The 25,396-nt window shown below is 36.7% G+C and overlaps 1 protein-coding gene across 4 annotated transcripts in view; it reads left to right on the forward strand.

The window, feature by feature from the left end:
- The window catches only part of REV1 (REV1 DNA directed polymerase), a 113,001-nt gene that overhangs the window by 10,645 nt on the left and 76,960 nt on the right, over positions 1-25,396 (forward strand). For 2 of the 4 annotated variants that reach the window (XM_037056781.1, XM_037056782.1), the window contains exons 2-3: positions 15,810-15,873; positions 17,259-17,385. In XM_037056781.1, the coding sequence (XP_036912676.1) occupies positions 15,820-15,873; positions 17,259-17,385 (181 nt within the window). In that variant the 5' untranslated portion in view covers positions 15,810-15,819. Of the gene's footprint in view, positions 1-15,809; positions 15,874-17,258; positions 17,415-25,396 lie in introns of those variants that run through there. The other 2 variants (XM_037056783.1, XM_037056784.1) reach the window with 2 other exon arrangements.

Raw genomic sequence — 25,396 nt, forward strand, 5'->3', positions numbered from 1 at the left:
CTTTTTTTCTGTCCATTCATTTCCTAGCTTTTGGCATGCTCAGTGTAAGATCCTCCTGCTTCCTGTTTACAGTAGCAATTACATTCAATAAATGATTTGTGAGAAGAGAGATTTGTTAAAGATGAAACTGATAGCAAATGTAGAAAGGAGTGAATTTGACCATATTTTTGAATTGCAGTTCTATAGAGGAATTTGTTCTTGGTTATGTCATTGTGTGTGCCAATTTACCTTATAATTTCAAAAATCTAAGATGTGTGGATAAAATACACAGGGTGACAACTTATGCTAAGGCAGACATAGAGATCTTAGTGTAGATTATTAGCTCAGGAGCCAGAACCTTTCTGTCTCCGCTATCAGCCCCATTCCCCATAATTTACACCTGCATAAGTACGCTTCCTTTCCCAACTTTTTACAAAGTTTTGTTCAAGCTTTTTAGTAAGATATTCAGGGCCTTCTATTACAGTTCCTCAGCTACCTTATTAGTTCATCTATCACTACTGGCCATGTCTCCTGAATACCAGCCAATTTTTGATCATGAATTTTCTGTCCTCCTGAAATCTTCCTCTCATCCCCTACTACTCATTTAAATCCTAGTCACTGTTCTCCTGAGCTAATAATCCTAGGCACCTCTTCAGAGAAGCCTTCTTAGATGTCTTTAACATGAGGTTCATTGCTGTTTTCTCTGTGCATGTTCTATGTGTGCTGTCAGGAGCCCCTGATGTAGGCTCTCCTGTATTGTAGGTTTATGCAGTAGGTAACTTTGTTTTCTCTTATAGACAACTTTGTATTGTGGTTTATACTTAACTGACTTGAACACTGCAAATTATAGTAAATGCTCAGTGATTATGGAGTAAACTTTTAGGTCAGACATGTAATTGGGGCAAGGAGAGGGAATGAAAGTCAGAATAGCTTGTCATCTGTAACCTAATAAAAATTCTTCAGCTTCCAACTTGTGAGTTTTTTTATTTCACGCACATTGTAGCAATGTTAAATCGAGACATTAATTGAGAGTGATCAACCTTGTACCATGTGGGAGACACCAACATACTTAGAATATCCAATTCAAAAAATTATTGGTGAAAATGAAAATGTGTCTTTTATTTTGTGGAAAAAACTATACGGACTTTTGGGCCAGCCCAATATTTATATACTCTGTCTCAGTACCTGTGAATTTCTATACTTGTCTCTGTTCTCTCACCACTCTAGATACACTACAGGCAAGATCAGTGGTTCTCAAAGTATGTGCTTCAGACCGGCAGCATCAGCATTTCTTGGAAACTTTACAGAAATGCAGATTTCTGGCCCCATTCTGACCTAACTGGATAAGAAGCTTTGGGTTTAGGGCCCAGCATCTGCGTCTTAACAGGCCCTCCCAGTGATTCTGATGTCAGCTCAATATGAGAACCCCTGCTCAGGACACAGTTCCCTCTTCTTGGATATCAACTTTATTCTCCAGCTAAGTTCTATTCCTATTACTAAGCTTCTACAGTGGCCTTTGGAATCCTTGATTTACTGCAGCCCCAGACTTTTCTACCAATAGTCATTTGGCTTTTTAGTGAGAATATACCATTCCTCCTTAGTGAAGATACTGGCTTTTTACTCCTCATTCTGGACTCTTGGTTGTTGTTTTTTTGTTTTGTTCTTTTAAATCATGGCCTCTCTCTTTTGTTTCCCTTTGTAATGATCCCTAGTTTTGGACATGCTGGTTTAGAGGTGCATGTGGAACACCCTAGTGGAAATGTTTGATAAGCTCTTGGTCCACATGGATTAGAGGTCAGGAAATCAGGATAATTGAGGGAAGGTGTTTAGAGACCAATTAATTTTGCTGCTTTCTAGAAAACCAGAGAAGGCAGTTCTTTGTACTCTATTAAAACAGTATCTGTTTTTTCCCCTTCCCTTCTGTGGAAATCTGTAACTATAAGGAAAAAAATTGTTAGAACACTTCCTTCAACTTGTATTCAAATGACTGATTTTTGTTAAGTCAGTCATCTTTTTGTAACTTTGTTGTTATGAATGAAGAGAGAAAATTATTTTTATAATGAGTTGTTTGGGATAGAAACTTTGCCTTTAATAAGATCATCCTCAAATTGGGATGTAAAAATACTTGTTACTCATTTTCAGTTTTAATAAATCTAAATTCCAGTTATAAATTCCATATCTTATACATTTTAGTGTTTATCTCTCTTTTTATATCTGTGTAATTTATTTAAGTATTGACTTTAAATCGTAACATTAAAATGCTGAAGTGTACTTAGATTCTTTAGGGTACAAGCTAAGCTGCTATAAACAGTACTTCAGAACAAGGATGCAAGCAATCATCCTTTTTTCATCCTTAGGTGAGGATGAAAAAAATATGGAAGAGATTTTTGTATAGATTACTCTGCTCATTACCACTCCTGGTTTTTTAAAGATTTTTAAAAAATGTATTATTAGATTGAATGGAAGGAGGGAGAAAGAGAGGGAGAGGAACATCAGTGTGAGAGAAATATCTATTGGTTGCCTCCTGCACGCCCCCAACCAGGGACCTGGCCCACAACCCAGGCATCTGCCCTGACTGGGAACCAAATTGCCTATCTTTTGCTCTGTGGGACAATGCCTAACCCACTGAGCCACACCAGTCAGGGCTCCTGATTTTTTAAAAGAGCCTAGGAAATGTAGTCTCTAATTGGCAACCCTGCTTCCTACTAAGAGGGGTGGGAGAGGTGTTTTATTTCTAAAAGGGAGGATGAATACTCAGACAGTTGTCATTCTGCCATTCTGTTGTTTGAGAATTCTAAGACCATCCTTGTTTCTGATAACACCTGCCAGTTTGGGTATCCCCAAGACCTCCCTCAAGTTCAGTGGTTATAACTAGAAGGATTCAGAACTCCTGAAAGCGGTTATGCTCGAAATTGTGATTTACATTAAAAGGATAAAGAGTAAAACTAGCTAAGGGAAAGGGTGCATAGGGCACACAGGGAAGTTCCATGTGTTACACTTGAGTTGTCCTCTTCCATTGGAGTCTGCTACAGTGCTAACTTCTGACAATGACAAGTGACAGGATGTATTTGCGAACTGGGGAAGTTTACTCAAGGCTTAGTGGCCAGAGTTGTTATTGGACTTTGGTCATACAGATAGTTAGTGGTTTACTGTTCATGTGGTTGACTGTTAGTAATCCATTCCCTCAGAAGGTTGGCTGTGCATGGCTAGAAGCCTCCACCACAAATCACTCTGTTCAACTGACTTTCTGAGTGACCATGAGCTTGGTAAACAAAGACATTTGCCTGGCAGGACATTCCAAGGGCTTAGAGATCACCCCCCAGCAATGAAGGACAAAGGCTAGACCTCTCTGAATAAGGTTAATAACTTTACAGCCACATCTCTGTTTAGGTATGTCTTGGATTTTTTTTTTTTGGAAGTATAGACAGAGTTGCATATGCAAACTTTTAATTTTAAAAGTCTTTTTGTAAATGGATAGAAGTGTAGAATCATAAGCATTTATAAAACTGTAAGAGACTAGAATTTGTCCCAGTGCTAGCCACAAATTAAAGAACTAACATCTAACAGCTTGTAATTTGCTTCAGGTTAGAGAACCAGCTAATAACAAAGTTGGTCGTCTTTGAGTCTCTACTTTCATAAATATGGACTACTTCCAATTGGGGGAGTGAATGGAACCTATTGGTAGGACATTATTTTCCCCCTTAGTCTTTCTGTCACATATATGGCAGCCAGTGTGACTCACCCAAACAAGTGTCAAGTTTCCCAGTAAAGAAGCATCTGTATTGTTGAATTGTATTAGGCCAGTTCAATTAAATAAGCATGTTCTTACTCACTTTTTAGCAGTTTATTATGTTGATAGCATTGTTACTTTCTTCCTTGAAGATTTGGAGACATAATTTTATAAAAGATGTGTGATTTTTGTGCCATAAACCAGCAGTCATTTCATCAAATACTTTACCCTAGAAGGCAGTGCAAAATAAATACGGATGTGTTGTTAAGATACATAGATGTGAAGACCCCTTTGAAAAATAAAAGAACTATGGAAATACAAGATATTACTAGTAGTGTGTTTAAGTTTAAACATTTAAAATTCAAGGAATACTGAAAGGAAGGAGATATAAAGTGTCAGTCAACAGATGAAATTTTTAAAAGATGGTGTGACTGTAGGTATTTTCCCCCTTACCTTTTCCATTTCCTGTATTTTCTCAGTTTTCTACAATAAACATGCTTTTTTAACTAGAGTAGGGAAAACTTTTTGAAAAGGAACATCCAGCATGGTATGAACAGTACCGCAAATACTGGTAGCATGATAAAGGAGTGTATGAACAGTATATAAACACAAATAAGTAATTGCAAAGATAGTCTTAACCAAGAATGTCTTAACGAAAGGTAAAAGGACCAGATTCACATCTAGAAAATGCTTATGTGTCCAAGCCTATAATTTCTTGTTTAGAGAGCCTTATATATAGCTACTTTTATTTGATGGATTAAAATGCTATGTTTATTTGGTATTGATCAAGATGGTACCTAATATAGTGCAGGAATTGTTTTCTTAAAGCAGGAAAGAAATGGGAAAGTGTGTTAGTATACTGAAGGTGAAGAAACCAGGTTAACAAGTATTTTAAATGTATGAAATACACAGTTATTTAGGGTAATACATGCACAGCTTAGGATGTGTATGCTGAAGACTAGAGCCAGTAGTTGGGCCTCTTGGAGACTGTTACAAGGGCTATGTTTCACCTATGTGTCTGATATTTTTGTTTTATTTTACCTTTTTAAATATATATTTATTGATTGTGCCAGATATTTTTGTTTTAAATAGCTTGGTAAGGGTCTCTTCAAAGTCAAAACCTGACTGCAGTGTGTGGGATGGAGCCGCAAGAAGGTTCTACTTCCCTGGGTTGTGAAATTTAAAAGTTTCTGATGTGTCCTTACAGGTTAACAGTCTGAGAACTTTAGCCCTAGACAGTGATGTATGTATTTTTGTATGTACATGTTACATAAAAAGCTGTTTATCTGGTGTTAAAGCCATATTCTCTGAAGAGCACATTGGAGCAGACATTGTCAAACCTTGTTTGTACCAGTGTTTCATTTACTTAGTCACATGTAAGGACAATACTTGGTCCTAATACATTAGTTCTGCAAGCTGCCTCCCATTGCCTTCCTCTCCAAGAAAAAAAATACCCCATACACAGATTTCATAGGAAAGTAGTCTTTTTCCCAGCTTTGTACTCCCAACTGAACATCCCAATTATCCCTTCCCTGTAGCTTTGCTAGTCACTGTGCTACCTGCATTGTTTCCAGAGTCAGAAGTCTTTTTGTTTTTCGCTTTCTTCACTTCTTTATAAAAATCTGTTTCATTTTTATTTTTTAATTGTAAAATGTGTATAAACATAAAATACACCATTTTAGCCATTTTTAAGCATACATTTCAGCAGTGTATTCACCTTGTGCAACCAATCATCAGAAGTTTTTCAGCTTGCAAAACTGAAACTCTGTACCCATTAAACAACTCTTTATTTCCCCCTCCCCCATCCCCTGGCAACCACCGTTCTACTTTCTGTCTCCAAATTTGCTCTAGATACTTCATGTAAATAGAATCATAGAATATTTATCTTTTTTGTGGCTCACTTATTTCACTTAGCATAAGGCCCTCAAGGATGACGATGTTGTTGTGGGATCTATCAGGATTTTGCTTTTTAAGGCTGAAAATATACCAATGTATGTATCTACCACATTTTTGCTTGTCCATTCATCTATCACTGGACACTTGGGTTGCTTTTGTCCTGAATAATGCTGATGTTAACATGGGTATACAAATATCTTTTCTGGACTCTGTTTTCAATTCTTTTGGGTATATACCCAGAAGTGGAATTGAATTGCTGGGTCATATGATAATTTTCTTTTTAATTTTTAAAGGAATTGTCATGTTGATTTCCATAGTCACTATACCATTTGACATTCCCACCAACAGTGCAGAAGGATTTCCGTTTCTTCACTTTCTCACCACTGTTGAATAGCTTTTGTTTTCTAGTTTTCTTTTTTTATAAAGTATAGTTTATTGATTATGCTATTACAGTTGTCCCATTTTTCTCTCCCCTTTATTCCCCTCCACCCTGCATCCCTCCTCCCACCAACATTCTCCCCACCCCCCATTAGTTCATGTCCATAGATCATACATATCAGTTCTTTGGCTTCTCCATTTCCTATAGTATTCTTAACCTCCCTGTCTATTTTGTAACTACCATTTAAGCTACTTATTCCCTGTACCTTTTCCCCCATTCTCCCTCTCCCTACTGATAACCCTTCATGTGTTGTTAATGTTTATTGAGGGCATACCCTAGGTGTTAAGGATAAGGGTACTTTTGCATACATGAATTTATTCTTCACCCATTTTTTTAACTAATAAAACCCTGTAGTTGGCTTCTGTAAAAACGCTGCTGCATGTGATCTCCATTTCTGCAATTCTGTTCCTGTTCTAGTTGTTTGCTTAGTTTGTTTTTGTTATTTTTTTAGGTTGAGTTGTTGATAGTTGTGAGCTTGTTGTCACTTTTCATAGTTTTGATCTTCTTCTTAAATAAGTCCCTTTAACATTTTTATAAGGGCTCGGTGATGATGAACTCCTTGAACTTACCTTATACAAGAAGCACTTTGTCTACCCTTCCATTCTAAATGATAGCTTTGCTAGATAGAGTAATCTTGGATGTAGGTTCTTGCCTTTCATGACTTCAAATACTTCTTTCCAACCCCTTCTTGCCTGCAAGGTTTCTTTTGAGAAATTGGCTGATAGTCTTATGGGAACTCCTTTATAGGTATCTGTCTCCTTTCCTCTTGCTGCTTTTAAGATTCTCTCCTTATCTTTCATCTTGAGTAATGTAATTATGATGTGCCTTGGTGTGTTTCTTCTTGGATCCAAGTTCTTTGGGACTCTGAACATCCTGGACTTGTATGTCTAGTTCCTTAAGCAGATGGGAAGAGTTTTCCTTCATTATTTTTCCAAATGAATTTTCAGTTTCTTGCTCCTTTCTCCTCTGGCACCCCTATGATTTGGATGTTGGAATATTTTAGAGTTGTCTCGTAGGTTCCTAAGCCTCCTTGTTTTTTTGAATTCTTGTTTCTACATTCTGTTCGGTTGCATGTTTGTTCATTCCTTTTGTTCCAAATTATTGATTTGAATCCTGGTTTCCTTCCCTTCATTGTTGGTTCCCTGTATATTTTCCTTTATTTCACTTTGTATGGCCTCCATTTCTGCCTTTATTTTGCGACCATACTCAATAATTTCTGTGAGCATCCTGATTACCAGTGTCTTGAACTCTGCATCTGATAGATTTTCTACTCCTCATCACTTATTAGTTCTTTCTCAGTAGTTTTAATCTGTTCTTTCATTTGGGCCATATTCATTTGTCTTGGCTCACTTGTTATGTTGTAAGGGGCGGAGCCTTAGGCATTCACCAGGGTGGGGTTGTGGCTCTGTATGTGGGGGGAGGGTCAGAGAGGAAACAATACCACTTGCCAGCCTACTTGGCTCTGGCCCCACTTTCCACAAGCAGGTGTGCCCTTTCAGTTGCTGATTCCCAGGTGTGTGTTCTAGAATCTCATGGGCCTCTTCAACAGACTTTCCTGTGAGACTGGGAGATTCTTCCTCCACCCCAGCAACCCCTGCAGGTTTTTACAGTTAGAGGTTTTGAGGCTTTAGTTTCTGAGGCTGGAACTCTGGGTTGCACGGTGTCTCACTCCCCAGTTGTTCTCCTGGCTTATCCACACTTGAATATAGGATATTCTGGCCTGCCAGCCACTGCCTTGCCCACCCCTGACTGCCAGCTGTGGCCTTGTTGTGTGCCCTCTCTGCCCCAGCTGCCGGTCTCCACCCCTCCTACCGGTCTGGATGAATGTTTCTTCTTTAACTCCTTGGTTGTTGGACTTCCATATAGTTTGATTTTCTGGTAGTTCTGGTTGTTTTTTGTTTTTGAATTGGTTGTTACCCTTTGGGTTGTGCGAGGAAGTGAAGCGTATGTACCTACGCCTCCATCTTGGCCAGAACTTCCCCCTCTTTATATTCTTTATCTGTGTCAGGACATTCTCTCCCTGGAGCACAATGGCTTAGATACCATTTTGATCACTTGCAATCCTCCTGGAACACAAAAGTTGAATTGGTTGCAGGCCTCTTGGAGTCTGAGTAGGTTTAATCATGCATTCCAGCTCCTTTCTACCTTTATTAATCACTAAGCCTGTTAACTATTAGCCAAAGCTAAATATTTTTAACTGTTGCATTCCCCCATCAGTGTAAGAAAAGAGTCCAACTTCATTATTTTGCATCTGGGTATCCTCTTTTCCCCAGCAGTATTTGGCGAAAATTCTGCTTTCCCCCATTGAGTGGTCCTGGAGAAGTCCCTTTTAAATACAAATGTCTTTGGGATGAAACATATCTTAAGCCAGTTTTTAACTAGTTCCTTAATTGTTAGTAAGCACCTTTGAAGAAAATTGACTGCTAACTAAGCAAAGGAAAGAAGTGATGAAGAGGAAAAGAGGTGTTGAATAGTAGTGTGGAAGGTAGCCAAAAGTTAAGTTGTTTTATTTCAACCTTGCTTAGTGATGGACTTGACTGGATGGCCACAGGCTACTTTCTTTGCATTTGTATCATATTCGTGAATAATTATACCACTGTGATATGCTCATTCGTTTGTTGCATATTCATTTGTATATTTCAATTCATTCAGCAACTGTTTCTTAAGTAACATATAACTAGAGTAATGAAAGTGAATAAAAGCCACTCAAAGTCAGTTTCATTAAGTGGCTTTTATTCACTTTCATTACTCTAGTTATATGTTACTTAAGAAACAGTTGCTGAATGAATTGAAATATACAAAGTCAGTTTCATTACTAAATGGTATACCTGATAGAATTACAAATATTGAACCAACAGATTAACAGTGATGAATATATATTGGGGTATTGTCTGAATATGTAGTGGGAATTTTGCTGGTGTGTTATGAACTATTTGGAGTCTTATAATGTTTAATTCTTTAGGAAGTGGATGAAATACCACTTTTGCATGAAGATGATTTTCCTGGTGATTAACATCATTCTGTATGTACATATCAAAAGCCACCAATAATCATAGTAAAAAAAAGGCAGAATGATGTTCATTTTTAGTGGGATTTTACTAGCCTTTTAAAATGCACATTGGAAGTCCAGAGTGAAATGTATACTCCAGCAAAATATGAGATAAAGTTAAGGGGGAAGTATGTGTAAGTACTGTTGTTAATTTTTTAATAATAAGCAGGCCCTCATGAGGCTCTTCAAAAAGTTTTGAACACCCTTATTAAAAGAATGGGAGGGTCGGGGAATCTTTTGCATTGTAGGTATTCAGGGTCCCTGGGCTCATTAGCAATAGAGTTCCTGTGTCTTTGCTTTAAACTTGGCTTACCTGGCTGGCTCTTGTATTGTATGTTGATACTGAGTCCTGGCATGACTGCACTAGCAGCCTCTAATTTGGTTGGTCTTATACTTGAAGATGCATAAATGAGTTTAGTTGATGCACCTTTCAAGGACTGGAACATTTCCCTTTTGTAGAGTCACATAGAGGAACACAGAACAGGGCCAGAAGTCTTTAGAGTTAGTTTTTAGTTCATTAGTTTTAGTTTTTAATTTTTTTAATTTGAGGTTTTTCTTCAAAAAGAATCTTATTCAGACCACAAATAATCTAAAACTTGTAAAAGCAGGGCTGCCAAAATTGAAGTGGTTCTCTAGCCACATCTAACCTACGTGGTTCTCTAGCCACATCTAACCTACAATCAGCTCATGGCCCCATAGGGATTCTTTTCAGGGCTAATCAGTGTAACCAAGATGAGTGCCTCAGTATTGGATTCATTCCAAATCATATAGCTAGGCAGGGATAGAACTGGGATTAGAGTCCATCCAGGTCTTGTGTTAGTAAATCTATTAATCTTTTCATTAAGTTGTAGACTGTGGAAATTTTAATTTAAAAGAATGATATCTGGTACTGTACTTCAAAGGGTTTCCACATGATGTGACCTCAATTGATTTCTACTCTGTTAATTGAGGACATACCCTAAGTGGTAAGGATAAGGCTACTTTTGCATACATGAATTTACTCTTTATTTTTTAACTAATGAAACCCCATAGTTGGCTTCTGTAATAACACTGCTGGATAAGAAGTTAGTAAGTTATTTTGGGTTGTGCATTACGGTTTCAGAAATGTTTATCACTTTCATCAAGGCCATCAAGCACTGGAAGCAACTAGATTGGAAACCCAGCCTACAAGAATTTTATCTGAAAACAAGAAGGCAATTTTTATTTACAAGTCTGGCTTGGTAATTGAATGGCTTGTCCAATTCTCTTAGTTAGTGGGGTTAGTCAAGATGGCACATTATAATTCCAAAGCTTATGAGGAATGGAGAGGATGAGAACACAGTTTTATTTCTGAGGGCTATTTCTGTCAAGCTGTGATAGCATGACTTGCTGCCCTCCTCCATGCTAGGGAGGGTGCTATTTGAAGAAGCAAATCAGTCACCTGGACTAGGGAACTTTTCCCCTGGATATGGCTCCAGAGGTATTGGCAAAGCCCCTTTTTCAGAGATCATTACTGGTTAGCAGAAACATAAGCCTTTATATATGGCATACCAGTTTCAAAGAATAGAGTGTTATGTTTGTTAGCTACTTTGTGATTTCACACTACCAGGGAAACACTGTAGTCTTTAGAAATTAAGTGATTTATACTTAATCCTACCTGTTGTGTGGTCCTTGTCAGCCCCAAAAGTGTATATCATTTGCTGATCTTGTACATGCAACTTTATGAGGAAGGAGTGTCTATCATGTTGCTCTCTAGTAAACAGCACAGGATTCTATTGTGAATTTTTGGAAAGCTTTTAAAATACGAATAATAAAAAGTAGATAAGATTAAATATGCAAGGTAGAGTTTTGAATATTGATATATTGGAGTATACTATACTTGGGACGTATAACTGTTGCTACCATCCTTTATATATACATTTATTTCCTTTATTCAACAAGAATCTATTGACTTTATAGCATATACAAGATTAATGGCTATTTTTAAAATATTTTATTGATTATGCTGTTATAGTTGCCCCAATTTTTCCCCTTTTGTCCCCCTTCCACCTGGTACCCCTGTTCCCTCTAGCAATTCCTCACCTTACTTTATGTCCATGGGTCTTGTATGTAAGTTCTTTGGCTTCCCCATTTCCTGTAGTGTTTTACCATCCCCCTGTTGATTATGTACTTACCAAATTGTACTTCTTAATCTTGCACCTTTTCCCCCAGTCTCCTCCTCCCAACTGATAAGCCTCTAGATGATCTCCTTATCTATGGCTCTGTTTCTGTTCTGCTTGTTTGCTTAGCTTGTGTTTTAGATTCAGTTGTTGATAGTTGTGACTTTATTGTCATTTTAATGTTCATAGTTTTGATCTCATTTTTCTTAAATAAGTTTCTTCAACATTTTGTATAATAATAGCTCGGTGAGGATGAACTCTTTTAACTTGACTGATCTGGCAAGCACTTTATCTGCCTTTCCATTCTAAAGGATAGATTTGCTGGATAGAGTAATGTAGGTTGTAGGTCCTTGCTTTTCTTGACTTTGAATACTTCTTGCCAGTCCCTTCTAGCCTGCAAAGTTTCTTTTGAGAAATCAGCTAACAGTCTTACTGGAACTCCTTTGTACCTAACTCTTTGCTTTTTTCTTGCTGCTTATAAGATTCTCTCTTTATGTTTAACCTTTGGCATTTTAATTATGATGTGTCTTTGTGTGGTCCTGTTTCGGTCCATCTTGTTTGGGACTGTCTGTGCTTCCTGGACTTGTATGTCTATTTCCTTCACCAAATTAGGAATGTTTTCTTTCATCATTTTTTCTAGTAAGTTTTCAATTTCTTGCTTTTTTCTTGTTCCAGCACCCTTATGATTCAAGTGTTAGTATACTTAAAGTTGTCCCAGAGACTCCTTAGACTGTCCTTGTTTTTTTGGATTTTTTTTCTTTTTACTGTCTTGATTGAATGTTTATTTCTTCCTATGTTCCAAATCATTGATTTGATTCTTGACTTCATCCATGCCAATGTTGGTTCCCTGTTAAGTTTTTCTTTATTTTGCTTAGTATAACCTTCATTTCTGCCTGGGTTTTTTTTATGCTATTGAAGTACCAAGTGAGTTCCTTGAGTACGGTGTTTTGAACTCTGCATCTGCTAGATTGCTTATCTCCATTTTATTTCAGATCTCCAGAAAAGTAGTTTTGTTCTCTTCTTTCATTTGAACCATATGTTTTTGTCTTCTCATTTTGGCAACCTTCCTGTGTTTGTTTCTATGTATAGGTACAGCTGCTTTGACTCCCTGTCTTAGTAGTGTGGCTTAGTGTAGAAAAGCATTTCCATAATTTGGATTGGGTGGAGCCTTAGGTAATTGTCATGGTGGGGTAACCTGTATGAGTTAGGTTGATAAAGTGTCAGATATGGTGCTGCTGCTCTGTGACTTTCTGTGGGGGGAGGCCTCAGAATAGGAACAGTGGTTGCTGCCTGGGCTCCGCGTTTTTCTCCAGGAGGTGGCTGTCCTCTGCTATTTGCCCTGATGCCAGACACTTCAGTTTCTCCCTGTATGCCACTGGTGCCCTTTAATCTGCTGTCTGGTGCTGGAGCCCAGAGGGAATGTGTCTGCATAAGTCCTAAATCCATTGCAGGCCCTTTAAACAGTGACTCCTGAGAATCCCACAGTTTTCTTCCACCACCCCAACCCCCACTGGTGTTTACAGCTAGAAGTTACAGGGACTTAACTTCTGGCACTGGAACCCTGAGCTGGGTGGTCTGGTGTGGGGCTGGGATGCCTCACTCCGGAGATAATCCCTCCTGATTTTTATTCACACCTGGGTGTGGGATGGCCCATTCCAAGTCTCTGCCCCTCCTACCTGTCTGAATAAATGTCACTTCTTTAATTCCTTGGTTGTCAGACTTCCATACAGCTCGATTTTCTGATGGTTTAAGTAATAGTTGCTTTGTAGTAATAGTTGCTTTGTAATTTTTGCTGTGGTTGTGTGAGGTGAGCTATGTTTACCTTTCCCTCCATATTGACTGGAAGTCACATATTTCTTAAAAATGCTTTGTGTAGCTTTCCTCTTTCTCGGCAGGAAGTTTGATCCAAATTGTCTAGTTTCCTATTTACTATGGAGTTTTTGGCAAGCAGAATTTGAGTGTCTAAAATGAAATATATTTATTTCCTTTTCCCTTCTGAGGGTCTTAACATTTGAATCCTGGACGAATAGGAGTTTGCTGTACATGGGTCAAATTAGTGAAGCAATGAAATTACCATTTTAAGTTATTCATTTCTTTTACTTTTAAAAGTTTCAAACATTTGTCTGGAAACCTTTATTATCTGGAATATGGAAAGAACCTTTAAAATCTGTTTTTTGGTTTATTTATTACATCTTTGTTTCATACTGTGTACCCTCATTAATACATCAATATGGATTTTCATATTGGCCTTTCTCAGTGGATTGCCAGTATATCTTAAATAAAGAAGGCTCTTAAATGATTGGGCAAATGAATTGAACTAAAAACATACTATATTTTAAAATTTGCCTTATCAGATTAATTGTTGTATTTAATTTTTGTGAGTATGACTCCCTAACATAATGGCCAGAATTCCTAAACTCTTCACTTCTTAGAGCAGATATATGGATTCAGTTTATATGAAGTCAAGAGTTATGTGTTAATACATTTTCTAGACTCCTCTTAACGTAAGGAGAAGTCATGAGGAACTGGACAAAGCGAGCCTTTTGAAAACGAGTATTTAGCAGAGCAAATATGGCAGTTTTGGGACTTATGGTGAACATGGGGTAGCCATGTCCCTACCTTTCACAAAATTGAAAAAAACAAGACTTCTCTCTCCCTCAGCACCCACAATACCTAATCAGGGTTAATTACTCTTTGTACATGGCCCTCGTCTCTCTGTTGGATGTACTCTTTGAGCATATCTGCATATTTTTAGGTATCTTTTAAAAGTAGACAGTAAAAATTCATAATTAATATAAATGTCAGCAAAGAGAAACTATACATCCTACATTATACCAAGAATAGAAATATTTGAAAGAAAATATCTGCTGTTGTGTTCTAAGGTGCTACTCAGTAACAAATTCCTATAAATTGTATCAGATCTGATTTGATGTGGATAATGAATAAGGCTTCTCCAGTGATGTAGGGTAACTGTTTGATACACATACACAGTTAGTAAAATAAAAAAAATGCCTGAATGGAAATCATAATGTAAGATTATGAAGGATAATGTAGTCATGTCTCAGGGTGTAGCTATGTATCAAGTCATGTTTCAATATGATTTATGCTTTTACTTAAAACTCATTTTAATCCTTGCCACTAAGCCAGCTGACACTTGAGATGAGCTATCATTTGGTTATATTGATGGTTTTATAGTTGGTCAGTGTTGGTCAGACAGTCAAGTATTGCTTCAGGAACATGCCAGATTTCCTAATTTATCGTGCTACCCTTTGTGCATCAGATCTCCTAGATCAGTGATTTTCAGCCTTTTTTATCTCATGGCACACAAACTAATTACTAAAATTCTGTAGCACATGCAAAAATATATTTTTTGCTGATCTGACAAAAAATAGGTATCCTTTTGACTCATTAACACTGGATGACTATTGTTGTATTGGCTGTTGTCATTTTTTTATTTGACAATCTAAGGGAAAAGAAGTCAGTCTCCTGACTAAATAGTCAGGTATTGCATGTTTTAAAAATTCTTGTAGCATATGGCTGAAAATCACTATTCCTGGATGTATTGTTTACTTCTTTTAGGACTTTTTGCATAGCAGATGAATTACACTCTGAATACATTGTTAAGTGTCCAGCATGTAATAGCAAAGATAGTAGACCTTAAGAGCTATGTTATAGGTCACATCATGAAGGAATATGTTTGCTTAGGTTCTGTGAATACTAATTAATCATTAACAAATAATCATTATTATATTAGATTTGGTGATGTTTTATATGAGGTATTAAAATTGATGCTCAAGAGTACGTAAAAGTTTTTCCTGTTTAAATTTAAAGAGGTTATAATTTAAATCTGATATTTATTTGTAGGTGGGTGTTTCTAATAACAAATTTCACTTGTGAAACAGGAGAACGATAAGTTTTGGGAAAAGTTTTCTCATTCAGTGTTATGTGAATTAAACATTTATATTTTAACAAAATACAGATAGGTCCAGATAGACAGATCAGGCCGACAGCTGTTGAGGGGCCTGGGATGTGGGGGGATTGAGCATAAAAGGGGAAAAAAGAACTCATGGACATGGACGACAGTGTGTTTATTGTCAATGGCGGGGAATAGGAAGGTGGAGAAGGGTATGGGGGAATAAATGCTGATGGATGGAGACTTGATGTGGGGTGGTGAACACACACTACAGTGTACAGATGATGTGTTGTATGTAGAGTTGTGCACCTGAAACCTGTATAATTTTGTTGACCTATGTCATCCCAATAATTTCAAGTAAAATGACATTTGTATTTTATTTATCTATCCTTTAAAAATTGTATTTTATTTTTCCTTTTTATTGAATTTTTTGGGTGACACTGGTTAACAAAATTATATAGGTTTCAGGCAGAGAGTTCTACAGCACATCACCTATACACTGTGCTGTGCAGTCACCATTCACATCAAGTCTGTCTGTTACCATTTGTCTTCCCTGTACCTTCCTCCACCTCAACATTTTTTATTTTAGTTTCTCTTTTTTTATACTGTAATAAAATATCAATTAGTAATACATTATAAAATTGATTTTTTTTCTCCCAATACAGAGGCTCCACCATGAGACGAGGTGGATGGAGGAGGCGAGCTGAAAATGACGGCTGGGAGAAATGGGTGTGTTTTAAGAAAATAAAAATAATTATATTGAGCTGTCTAGGTATTTTTCATTTTACTTATAGTTTATAATGTGACTTAAGGCACTTTCTAAGTTGCAGATTACTTCAGATACCCACTCTGAGTTTTAACAGGGTAGTGAGTGAAAGCTCAAAGTTTAACCCCTGAAATTGGAGGAATTTTATAGAAGAAGTGTAGTGCACAAAATACATTGTATGATAATTTAATTGTAGCATGGCTAATGCTGAGATTAAAACATGAGAAAGAGAAAAGCATATTCAATAATAGGGAATCGGATAAATAATTTCCATGAAGTGGGACGCTGTGCAACCACTATTTAACTTCATATTCTTAACCTGGCAGATGGCCTTTACTTTAAGTTATTGTGTTATAAAGGAATTTATATATATATATATGACCCTATTTTCGTAAAACTGCTATGCTCTGAGACATAGATATAAATTTTGAAAATAAGATCCCAAAATGTTAACAATGAATGGTATCATAGCTCATTTAGAGTTTCTTCTTCATATTTTTCAAAAACATTGTTTTTACAGTGAACATGTAATATTTGAATGACCAAAAACAGTGACATTATTTCCATTTTGGAAAATGTATACCACTTCATATAATTACAGTTTTCTTTGAATCACTAATTGATCATTCTTTATCGATCTAGATAAATCAATAAAGTCAATTGGTAATTTAAATCAGTTAAGCCTAATTATTTCAATATTCAGGAAAAGTGTAGCTGAATTCAACTGCACTTTCTAGATTTGTAAAGGTGTGTAGGAAAAATGATAGCATGTTTTTAGATTCTTCTTGAGGTTTCTGTTAGCTAGTGAAATTTAGTACTACTGTCAAACAGATTGATTAGATCCAGAATTTAGCTAGTGGATTGTTTATTGTATTTATTTACATGTATGTAGAATTGTACTGGTTTGTTGAACTGCTTCATTTTACTTAAAGTTACTAATTTTAAGCTTCCTATGTAAAGAACATAGTGAAAGCCAACCTAAAAATGACCACTTAACCAAATTTTAATTGGTTTAAACTCTGGTGTAACTTTTGTTTGCTTTTATAGATCAGAAGAATATTTTGTGGCATTTAAACTTAGTATTTTTGACTTTAAAATAACTTCTAAGAATGTTGAAGAATTACTAAAATTGAGTCAGTAGAGGGAAAAGTCTCTTTTGACCTGCCTGTTTTATTGCCTTGCCTCCAGTTCATGTTTATAATTACACTTTTGTCATATTATGCCTTGGTTGCTGGCATAGAATATGATTCTTTTATTTATTTACTATTTTAAAATAGAAGTTTCTTTTAAAGGGGGGAGTAGAAAATACAACTTTTATGATTGGTGTTTACCTTTTCTTTAATTCCAGGGTGGGTATATGGCTGCCAAGGTCCAGAAATTGGAGGAACAGTTTCGATCAGATGCTGCTATGCAGAAGGATGGAACTTCATCTACGATTTTTAGTGGAGTTGCCATCTATGTTAATGGATATACAGGTTGAGTACTTTTTAGGTACCCTCTTTTGGTATGCACTTTTATTAAGATTGAGATGATTTAAAGTCTGTTTTTAATCATTTTCTTGTATATAAAAATTATAAAAATAAAATCTTTTGTGTAGGTACTCCTTTTGCTTTCTTTTCTACCTGTGCCTGCTACTGTCTTTTAATTTTTATCAAAATACACAGTTTTTAAAAGCCAAATGAGGTTTAAGATAAAAAAAAAACCGTAGTCTTGCTTAACCAGCTGATTGGAAGCTCACCACACATGTGTGGGGGTCTTATAAAACTGTAAGCTTCAATATAGGGGGACTTGGTAAGTCTACTTCATTGGGAAATCTCCCACTGTAATGCTCTGCAGGTCTTTGGGGCTGCTGGAGGAAGAGTATGGTATGTGTGTCAGATTTCCCACATTCTTGCTTGGAGAAGGATATAAATCTAGTTGCCAGCATTTTAGCTTTCAAAGGGGAGGGAAAGGGCCAGAAGTAGAATTTTATTTACTTTCCCCGGTTTTCTTTTTTTAATCCCCTGCTTCGCTCCTCCCACTGCTGCTCTGTCTGTTGTCATTGAGTCCAGTATCTGAAAGGAAAAGGATAGTCTTCATTGTGAGTGGGAGAGGGGATCTGGAATTCTAATCTGTCTCTTACACAGAACTTCATCTGTGAACGTATTTTTTACCACCAGTATACTCACTTGTCCATTTTTGGATGGGCATTGTGCCCCTATTCATGAATTTCTCTTGGTTTCCCTGGCAACAAGCAGATCTTTTGGGCTTCCACACAGCCAGCTTAGATTTTAGCTTTCGCTGCTCTGCAAAGTCAGTTACCACTTGCTCACTGGTTGTCAGATGTTACTGCTAAAGTTTATCTTCATTTTCCTCAGAATTTCTTTCCTAGTAAGATCATTTTACTCTGTTTTTTTTTTCTTATGTGAATGGCTGTAAATATTTGTGTCAACCTCTTAACATTTTTTCATCTCCACTTCTTAACAGGCTGCTACCTGAGACCTTTAAGAGACCTTAAAGCTAGGCTTCCCCTTTATTGATTGTCTTCCTACTGGTGTAGCTGACTTCTACAGGGGCTTGTGGCTCCTTATTATTTGTCTGCATCTGAGCATTTTACAAGATCTTACTGTAGTTGCTTGTTTATTACACAAGAGCAAAAGCTACATTTTCATTACTGCTATAATCTTGGTACAGTGTCTGGGTGTAACCGTTCAGGAAATACATGTTAGAGTTAAGTTTTACTTCTGGTCAAGATGGTGGCATAGGCAGACATGGCTCATCTCCTTGCCCAACCACATCAAAATTACAACTAAAATAGAGGACAACCATCATTCAGAACTGTCAGAAATTGAATTGAATGGAAATCTGACCACTACAGACTAAAGAAACCAGACAGATAAGAGGGATGCAGATGCTGAATGGGCTAGTCTCACACCTATGTGTGGTAGATAAAAATTCTCTTGAAAGAAATTTTGCAAGCTAGAAGGCCTTGGCAGGAAATATTCAAAATCATGAAAAGGAGGGACCTACAGCCAAGATTGTTGTACCTACCAAAGCTATCATTTAGAACCGAAGGGCAGATAAACAGTTCCCTAGACAAGAAAAAACTAAAGGAATTTATCATCACCAACCCGTTACTATATGAAATGTTAAAGGGACTTATTTAAGAAAAAGAAGATCAGCCCTGGCTGGTGTAGCTCAGTGGATTGAGCGCAGGCCTGTGAACCACACGATCGCGGTTCTATTCCCAGTCAAGGGCACATGCCTGGGTTGCAGGCCAGTTCCCGGCAAGAGACACACACAAGAGGCAACCATACATTGACATTTCTCTTCCTCTCTCCTTCCCTTCCCCTCTAAAGATAAATAAATAAAATCTTTAAAAAAAAAGAAAAAGAAGATAAAAACTATGAACAATAAAATGGCAATAAATATATACCTATCAACAATTGAATCTGAAAAACAAGCTAAGCAAACAAGAACAGAGATAGAATCGTGGATATAGAGAGCGTTTTGATAGTTGCCAGGTGGGAAGGGGGTGTGGGGGAATGGGTGAAGAGGTAAGAGGATTAAGAAGTACAAATAGGTAGTTATAGAATAGCCAGGAAATGGAATAGCCAAAGAAAGAACTTATTCACATGAGCCATGGGCATAAAAAATGGTGGGGGGATTTCCTGAGGTAATTGGGGAAGTGCTGTGTGAAGGTGGCAAAGGGGGAAAAATCAGGACAGCTGTAATGGCATAATTGAGAAAATAAAATTTAAAAAGTTTTTAACTGACATTTTTGTTGTTGAGTTTTATCAGACATTGACAATGAATTTAGTCTAAGAATGTTAACTCAAAATGAATTGCTGGTACAGCTTTTCATTGAGAAATTCACATGCAACTTTTCTTTAGGTATTCTGGAGCATTCAAGCTTCACAGATCTTCCTGAGATGCATTATAAAAGATTAAAAATGTTAACAAAAAGAAAGAAACATTGCTTGTTATATTAGCCTGTTGTGGAAGTCCCCAGTTTGCAAGGGCGCCTTCATTCACATAAGAGGAAGAAAAAGATTGTGTGAGGGGAAAAAATGAAATATTGTAGTAAGCATTTCCATGTTTGAGAATCTGGAATTGTAATTACTTTTGTCACTGATTTTGTGTGACCATAACATGTTTTCTCTTTGAATCCATTTTGTTTGGACCCATTATTATCACTATTCCTTTATTTAGGGCAGAGATAATAATACTAATTTTTACTCTTGTTATAGTTAGGATTACATAATTCTATAAATAAAAGTTCCATCGTGTAGAATTTCATAGTGACATGCAAAATGTGGTGATAGAATTTATTTAGAAAAATATTCTGTTTTAGCGAATACTTTGCAGCTCTATAGATAAAAGAGAATCAACATCTTCTGTGTAATGAAGAATAGTGCTCCAGATACAGTAAGACAAGTAGGGAATGCCATTTCATTGTTAATTCTTAATCATGCTTCTCCTGGACTTTAATATTCCAAATTTTCTTGATTCTTTTAAAGGTCCCAATTCTGCCATCTGAACTTCTCTTTGATAATCCTTATTCCTTCCACACCAGTTAGTATTAACCTTGAGCTTGGAGATAAGATCCTCTACTTTTTGGATACTCTTCCTCTGTCACCCCATTTTCTCTTCTTTTTTCCCTCCCTAAAAACATCTTTTCCCTGTTAAGGTTAATGTCTTTGTCTTTTATTCATCTTCTTAAATTACAAATGTTTTTGAAATAATTGAATCACATTCAGTTTTAAGAAACAACACAGAGCTCACAAACCATTTGCCCTGTTTCTCCCAGTGGAAACATCTTGTAAACTATAGTACAATGGCCACCAGGAAATTAACGTTGATACAGTCAAAATACAGAACATTTCCACACCAGAAATATCCTTCATGCTGCCCTTTTCTAGCCATACCTATTTCCTTCCCTCTGCTTTTAGTCCTTTTATCCTTGGCAACTACTAATCTGGGCTCCATTTCTGTACTTTGTCATTTTAAGAATGTTACATAAATATAACCTACAATATAAAAGAACCTTTTGGGATTGTCTTTTTAAACTCATCATAATAACTCTGGAGAGTCATCCAAATCATTACATATATCAGTAATCTTTTCCTTTTCATTTACTGAGTTGTCGTCCATTGTTTGGGTACTTCACAGTTTGTTAACCATTCACCTGTTTAAGAACGTCTGGGTTATTTCTTGGTTTGGGCTCTGAACGCTTGGTGCATAAGAGTGCAGTTGCTGGATCGAATGGTGATTGTTTATTATTATTAAGAAACTGACAAACTTTCTCAAATGGCTATATTATTTTACATTCCCCTAGCATTTTGAGTGCTTCATTTTCTCTGTATCCATATCAGTATTTAGTGTGTTATTTTAAACATTTTACTAGGAATGTAGTGATATCTCATTACGGTTTTACTTTATATAGCAATTGCTGTGCATCCTCACCAGGATTTTTACTTTGTGTTTTAATTAATATGGTATTCTAACAGATATGTAGTAGTATCTCTTTGCATTTTCTTTCTTTGCGTGATAGATAATGATGATTATTTGCCACCTGTATGTCCTCTTCGATGAAATGTCTGTTCATACATCTTTTGCCTATTTTCTGATTGGATTGTTTGGTTTTTTACTGTTGAGTTTTGAGAGTTCTTTGTGTATTCTAGGTTCTACTCCTTTGTCAAGTATGTGGTTTGCAAATATTTTCTTCCGGTCTGTAGTTTGTCTTTCAGCCTCTACAAATGGTCTTTGGCAAAGCAAGTTCTTTATTTTGATTAGGTCCAGTTTATCGATCTTTTCTTTTATGGATTGTTCTTTTGAGTCAAAAGTCTGCTTAGCACTAGATTTAAAATATTTTATTTCAAAAAAAAATTATAGTTTTGTTTTACATTTGAGTTCATGATTAATTTTGAGTTAATTTCTTGTGTGTGGTCTGTAGTTAACCCAATTTTTGTGGCACCATTTGTTGAAAAAAAATGTTCGTTTCCCATTGGAGTACTTTTGCACTTTTTCAAAATCAGTTGGGTATATGTGGGTGGATCTCTTTCTAGGTTCTCTGTTTTATTCCATAGATGTATATCTCTCTCTTCAACAATACCACATGCCCTTGACTATGATAGCAACATAGTAAGCATAAACATCAGATAGAATGATTCTTTCCATTTTGTTCTCTGTCAGGATTGTTTTAGCTCTTCCTAAAGCCTATGACCTCCCATATAAATTTTAGAATAAGCTTGTCTGTGTCTACAAAATAAATACCTCCCTGAAATTCTGATGGGAATTACTTCAACCTGTAGGCCAATTTGGGGAGAATTTGCACCTTTGTTATGTTTAGTTTTCCAGCCTATGGATCTTCCATCTCATTTTACTGTAGAGACAAATATGTTCTGTATGCTGCTTGTGTGATAGTAACTGTGTTTGAACAGAGGTGGTGGTTCATGGAAAATGTGGATTTTGGTGAGGAAGATGACAACAAGTAGGTGGAAGTGGTGAACACCAGGATACCCACTGGAAGAGGAAACCCAACAAAAAAGGAACCACCAACACAAGAAGGTGAAGGAGGGAGTCAAAACCACACAAACCTCAATCCAGGACCTATCTAGAAATACAACTAAGTAGTGGAGAAACTACCCATTCCAAACAACTGAACAAGAGCAAGAGAGAATCCTCAAAACCTTGTACACACGGAAGAACCAGCTTCAACACAACCTGCCCTCACCAGCACAACAAAATACAAGAGGTGGTGGACAAAGAGAAAATTGATTTAACCAGCTGATGGGAAAGACTCACCAAAGAAAGACCCAACAACAATCAAAACCCAACGACAAACACAGAGCCAACTTAAATGACAGCCCAAGACCAGTGAGCTTGGGAGATCAAGGAGACTGCACAACTGAATCTTACAGGTGTTCTACCAAAGAAGTTCACACCATAAACCCAGGAAGCCAGAACAGATCAATTTAACAAGCAGAGGCTAACAAGAAGAGTCTCACAAGCAATGGAAAGACAAAGAAACAATCCCCAAATGAAAGGAGAGGAGGAAGCCTCAGAAAGAATGCTACATGAAATAGAGGCAACTTAACTATCAGATGTTGAGTTCAAAGCAGTGGTTATCAGGAAGCTCAATGAGCTCACAATAAATTACCAGAAACTACAGAGAAACTACAATAAGCTCACTGTAAACTATATCAACATGAAAAAGGAAATAGAAACAATCAGCAAGGGCCAAGAGGAAATGAAGAATACAATTTCGGAAGTGAACACAGTAGAAGGAATCAAAAGTAGGATCAATGAAGCTGAGGATTAGATCAGTTAGCTGGAGGACAAGGTAGGAAAAAAAAAACAAAAAGTGAGCAAGAAAAGGAAAAGAGGCTCAGAAAGAATGAAGAGGGATTAAGGGAAATGCAGGACAACATGAAACGTAGTAATATCCGTATAATAGGGATATGAGAAGGAGAAGAAGAGGAGCAAGGGATAGATAACCTGTTTGAAAAAGTAATGATGAAAAATTTCCATAATATGATAGAAAAAGTCACACAAATCCAGGAAACACAGGGAGTCCCAATCAAGAGGAACCCAAAAAGACCTACTTAAAGATACATCAAAATTAAAATGGCAGAATTCCAAGACAAAGAGAGAATCTTAAAGGCAGCAAGGGAGAAAAAGGGAGTAACATACAAGGGAGCCCCAATAAGGTTAGCAGCTGACTTCTAAATGGAAACACTTCAAGAACAGAATGGCAAGGAATATTCCAAATAATGAGAACCAGAGGCCTGGGACCAAGGCTACTTTACCCAGCAAGGCTCTCAATCAGGATAAAAGGCCAAGTGAGGAGTTTTCCAGACAAAAGAAGTCTAAAAGAATACACCTCCACCAAACCAGTTCTACAGGAGATGCTAAAGGGGCTGCTTTAAGGAAAAGAAGGAAAACAGAGAGAGGAACACAGGTACGAAAATGGCAATGAATAAGTACCTATCAATGAGAACCTTAAATGTAACTAGATTAAATGCTCCAATCAAAAGACATAGAATAGCTGAATGGGTAAGAAAGCATGACCCACACATATGCTGCTTACAAGAGACTTACCTCAGGACAAAAGACCTACACAGGCTAAAAGTGAAGGGCTGGAAACAAATTTTCCAAGCAAACAGCCAAGGGAAAAAAAAAAGCCAGGGTAGCAATACTCATATCAGACAAAATAGACTTCAAAAAGGCCATAAAGAGAGACTTAGAAGGTCACTTCATAATACTCAAGGGAAGAATCCACCAAGAAGACATAAACATTGTAAATATGTATGCACCCAACATAGGAGCACCCAAATATATAAAGAAAATCTTAGAGGACTTCCAGAAAGATATTGACAGCAACACAATTATATTTGGGAATTTTAACACCCCACTGTCAAAAATGGACAGATCTTCCAAACAAAATATCAACAAAGGTATTGTGGCATTGAACAACGCCCTAGGATGAAATGGACTTAACTGATATATATATAGAGAGAGAGAGCCCCTCATCCCAAAGAAGCTAAATACACATTCTTTTCAAATGCACATGGAACATTTTCAAAGATAGACCACATGATAGGACACAACACAAGCCTCAACGAATTCAAGAAAATTGAAATCATACCAAGCATTTTCTCCAACCACAAGGAACTGAAACTAGAAGCCAACCCCAAGAGAAAAAAACCCAAACTCTCAAAATCATGGAGATTGAATGGCATGCTATTAAACAATGAATGGGTCAAGAATGAAATTAGGTAAGAAATCAAGAAGTTTATGGAAACAAATGAAAATGAACTCACAACAACTGAAAACTTATGGGATATGGCTAAGGCAGTCCAGAGAGGGAAGTATATAGAGATAACAGGCCTACCTAAGAAAGAAACATTTCAAGCGAATAACCTAATCCTATGCGTATATGAACTCAAGGAACAACAAAGGCAGCCCAGAGCAAGTAGAAGGAAGGAAATAAGCAAGATCAGAGCAGAATTAAATGATATAGAGACTAAAAGCACAATTCTAAGGATCAATGAATCCAGGAGCTGGCTCTTTGAAAAGATAAAGTCAACAAGTCTTTAAGCAGGCTCATCAAGAAAAAAAGAGGATACAAATAAACAATCAGAAATGAAAGAGGAGAGATTACAACTGACACCACAGAAATACAAAGGATTGTAAGAAATTTCTATGAAGTACTGTATGCCAAGAAATTTGAAAACCTAGGTGAAATGGACAAATTTCTAGAAAAATATAATCTCCAAAACTCAGTGAAGAAGCAGAAAGCCTGAACAGACCAGTAACAACAGGTGAAATGAAGCAGTAATCAAAAAATTTCCAACACACAAAAACCCTGGAACAGCTGGTTTCACAGGAGAATTCTACAAAGCATTTAAGGAAGAGCTAACCCCTATTCTTCAGATACTATTCTAAAAAATCTAAAATGATGGAAGACTCTCAAACTCTTTTTATGAAGCCAGAATTATCCTA

This window comes from Sturnira hondurensis, unplaced genomic scaffold (assembly GCF_014824575.4).
Source record: "Sturnira hondurensis isolate 20B ecotype Veracruz unplaced genomic scaffold, ASM1482457v3 Scaffold0009178, whole genome shotgun sequence".
In the NCBI taxonomy this organism is placed as follows: Eukaryota; Metazoa; Chordata; class Mammalia; order Chiroptera; family Phyllostomidae; genus Sturnira; species Sturnira hondurensis.